Source organism: Protobothrops mucrosquamatus, unplaced genomic scaffold (assembly GCF_001527695.2).
Source record: "Protobothrops mucrosquamatus isolate PMUCROS unplaced genomic scaffold, P.Mucros_1.0 scaffold516, whole genome shotgun sequence".
In the NCBI taxonomy this organism is placed as follows: Eukaryota; Metazoa; Chordata; class Lepidosauria; order Squamata; family Viperidae; genus Protobothrops; species Protobothrops mucrosquamatus.
Window position 1 is genome coordinate 415,705 of NW_015386829.1, and position 3,134 is coordinate 418,838.

The 3,134-nt window shown below is 42.3% G+C and overlaps 1 protein-coding gene across 1 annotated transcript; it reads right to left on the minus strand.

The window, feature by feature from the left end:
- Nucleotides 1-784: 784 nt before the first annotated feature.
- LOC107288278 (MLV-related proviral Env polyprotein-like) lies at nt 785-2,854 on the minus strand. Its single transcript, XM_015816876.1, has one exon. The coding sequence runs from the start codon at nt 2,852-2,854 to the stop codon at nt 785-787; it is 2,070 nt and encodes a 689-aa protein (XP_015672362.1).
- Nucleotides 2,855-3,134: the final 280 nt, after the last annotated feature.

Genomic DNA, 3,134 nt, shown 5'->3' on the forward strand with positions numbered 1-3,134 from the left:
TTAATCTGTAGATGGGTGTCCCTATGCTATAATTAAGGTAGTATATTTTTTCTTGATATATATTTTAAAGTTATTCATAATTTTTTTTTATCCAATTTTCCTTATCATAAGTGTTAGTGGGATGATGTCTTCAGTCTTTGGCTCTAACCAGCTAATAAACCATTTTCCTGTACAATTTTATTCAGATCATGATGCCTAAAATAGCCTGTTGGACAAGGAAGTCTACAGGAAAGGATTATGTTTCTGACTTTCCATATTAGCAGATACCTTGCCTAAGTAGAGGTCTAGTTTATATAGAAATCTAAATGATACGGTTTGGCCCTTTACAGGGTGATTTGTGGAACCGGTGATGTACGATAGTCGGACTGACTATCGGACCTTGCGCGCAGCTTAAGAAGACACGGACAACATCTTCCTTTGGTAAGGTGTGTAGGAGCAGGAGCGAAAAAGGCCCCTTGAGATCTTACGCACCTACTTTTATTAGCGTACAGCAAGTATGGGAGTGGTTACATCTCAGAAAGAAGGAAGCATTTCCTTATTGCCATATACGGTCTTTTTGTACTCTTCAGGAAACAAGGGAATTACCTTAGGTATACGTGACATAGCTGTTGGTCACATAGGCTAGCTGTTGTTTGAGAAAGTACTTTGCGATAAGCACTGATACATTGTGTGGAATGTATTGATACATTGTATGGAATATTGCAACATCTCCTCTGTTTTTGTTTTGTAAGGGCAAGCCTCTAACCTATTCCTTGCTGCCACCTACCTCCTCCGAGGCGAGTGATTACAAGTTCATAAGTATCCGAGGATCCCCTTTGGCTGTATAATATGTGACAGAGTCGTGCTCAGTATCAAATGATTCAAGGTCTGATAGAGTCAGTAGGGCCATTTTTTCAGGTGTTGTTTCAGTAACTTTGATTTCCTCATACCATGTGCTGGATGCTAACATGACATTAATTTTTGAAATGTTGGAATCAAGACCGTTTAACCGATCTTTCAAAATTTGCAAGACACGAGTGAATACACAGGGACCTATCATACAAAGTAATAACAAAATGATACAGGGACCAGCTATAGCCGAAAACAAGGTTGTGATCCATGGTGAAAAATTAAACATACTTTGATACCATGAATGTTGGGACGCACGTTCCTGTTCCCTATCTTTCAATCTTTTGCGTAGTTCATGCATTGAATCTTGAACAATTCCAGATTTATCAGAATAAAAACAACATTCTTCTTTGAGGGCTACACACATACCCCCTTCCTTAAGAAATAGCAAATCTAAAGCACGTCTATTTTGTAAAACAACTTCAGCAAGGGATGAAAGAGATGTTTGTAAAGCAGTAATGGAGGTTTCAATGCGAGAAAGATCTTCATCGATCTCCTTGCTAAGGCGAGAAATTTGTTGGTTATGTACAATTAAAGCAGTTGTTCCAGTAGCGACACCTGCAACCCCCAATCCCATTAACACAGACAAGGTTATAGCAGTAACAACTTCACGTTTAGCGCGGAGATGATATTCAGGAGGTTCCATTAAAGAGATAAAGTCCTGTGGAGAATAATATGTTATTTTTGGAACAAGTCGAACCTGGATACAAAAGGCCTTCTGATTAATAAGGATGCTACCACTGACGCATGCGGTGGCGCCAGTGGAACAAGCCCATATAGAATTGTTGCCAGGAACAAAAAATTGTCCTTGTAGACTAGGGGAGATATTACCTGTGGGATTTAATGTAAAAACCTGATTGTAGCCTGCGGTGGCAACAGTACCAGACCTTTCCTTGGTTAGCCACAGCTGGCAAGCATATTTACCTGTAGTGGCATTGGCACAATAATGGGAGTAATTGCTAGGAATATTTCCTAGACAACAACCGTGGCCAGTAATTGAAGTAATAGTGATGGAGGTGGTGTTCCATCTACACATGGCATCATTTGTGGAGTTGGAGATGGGTTCGATGGAACCAACAGCTTCATAAAAAGGGGGGTTCGCAGATAAACAAAGCCAACATGTGTCAGTTTGGGCAGAATTATTCAAGGTGGCTTTCAAAAGGAGAGAAGAAGCATTAACAAGGGCTATTAAGGGATCAGGATTGGAGGGTTGATCAGGTTGAAGAAAAGCAGATTGGATATCTGTATTAGGACCAACAGGGGGGGAGTGCATGGACTGTAAGGAGAGGCGAATAGAGAAGATGTTACCATCGTCATCCTCACCACTCCACTCCCTGCCCCCCCAAGAATAGCCAACGGCCCATTGAGCAGCGGACAACTGTTTTCCCGTATTGGTAAAGGTAATGTTCATTGGATTGATACGTTGTCCGCAACAATGAAAGTTATCACAGGAAGGAGCGGAAGGCTTGCCAGAGCGACGTGTGATGGAGATAAGGTCATCGTTCTGAGGAGCTGTCCAGTAGATGTAGCCAGTTGAAACACAGGACCAACTTTTGCAATATTTATTGACTATGGTGCCACAGGAAGAATGCTGTTCTGTAGACGTAGGTCGGGGGCAAAAATACAGGTACCACCATGTGGCTTCTTTAGGTGAAGGTGTGCAGGAGCCCTGTTTGTCCCACTGATTAGACTGAAGTGATTTACTGGTGAATTTGTTGGCCCCTGTTCCCATTTCAGCAAAGTCAAAGTGGAGGATAGGGAACCAGGGCCAGATGGTATAATTGGATATTTGGAAAAGGATTTGATTTTCAAAGTCAGATACAAGCCAAGTGTAATTGCGAGGTTGATGAGGATTAGTGTTCTGCAAAGCACGCTTAAGTCTATGCTGAGTGATACCACGGACTTTGGATCCATTGGGGGGAATTGTCAGGTAGGGATAAAGTGTTGTAGTTGATGTAACGATCATTGCCCATATCATAAGCAAGAGCCACATGATAGATACAGAGGGTTTGGACGCACAATCACAGTCACAGGAACAATGAGGATATGTCCGATGAGGAGATGATAGAGTTAAGAGGAACCAAGTAGGGGCGGACACAGCATGCAGGAACCCACAGGACTTTGTCTGGTAGCTGTAAGGCAGCGTATCCTCGCCCCCAAGTGATGAGTTCAGCTGGGCCTTTCCACTCAGGATCAGGTAACTGCCTGTAATAAACAAAAGGTCTGGATCCAGAAATAGGAGGTTT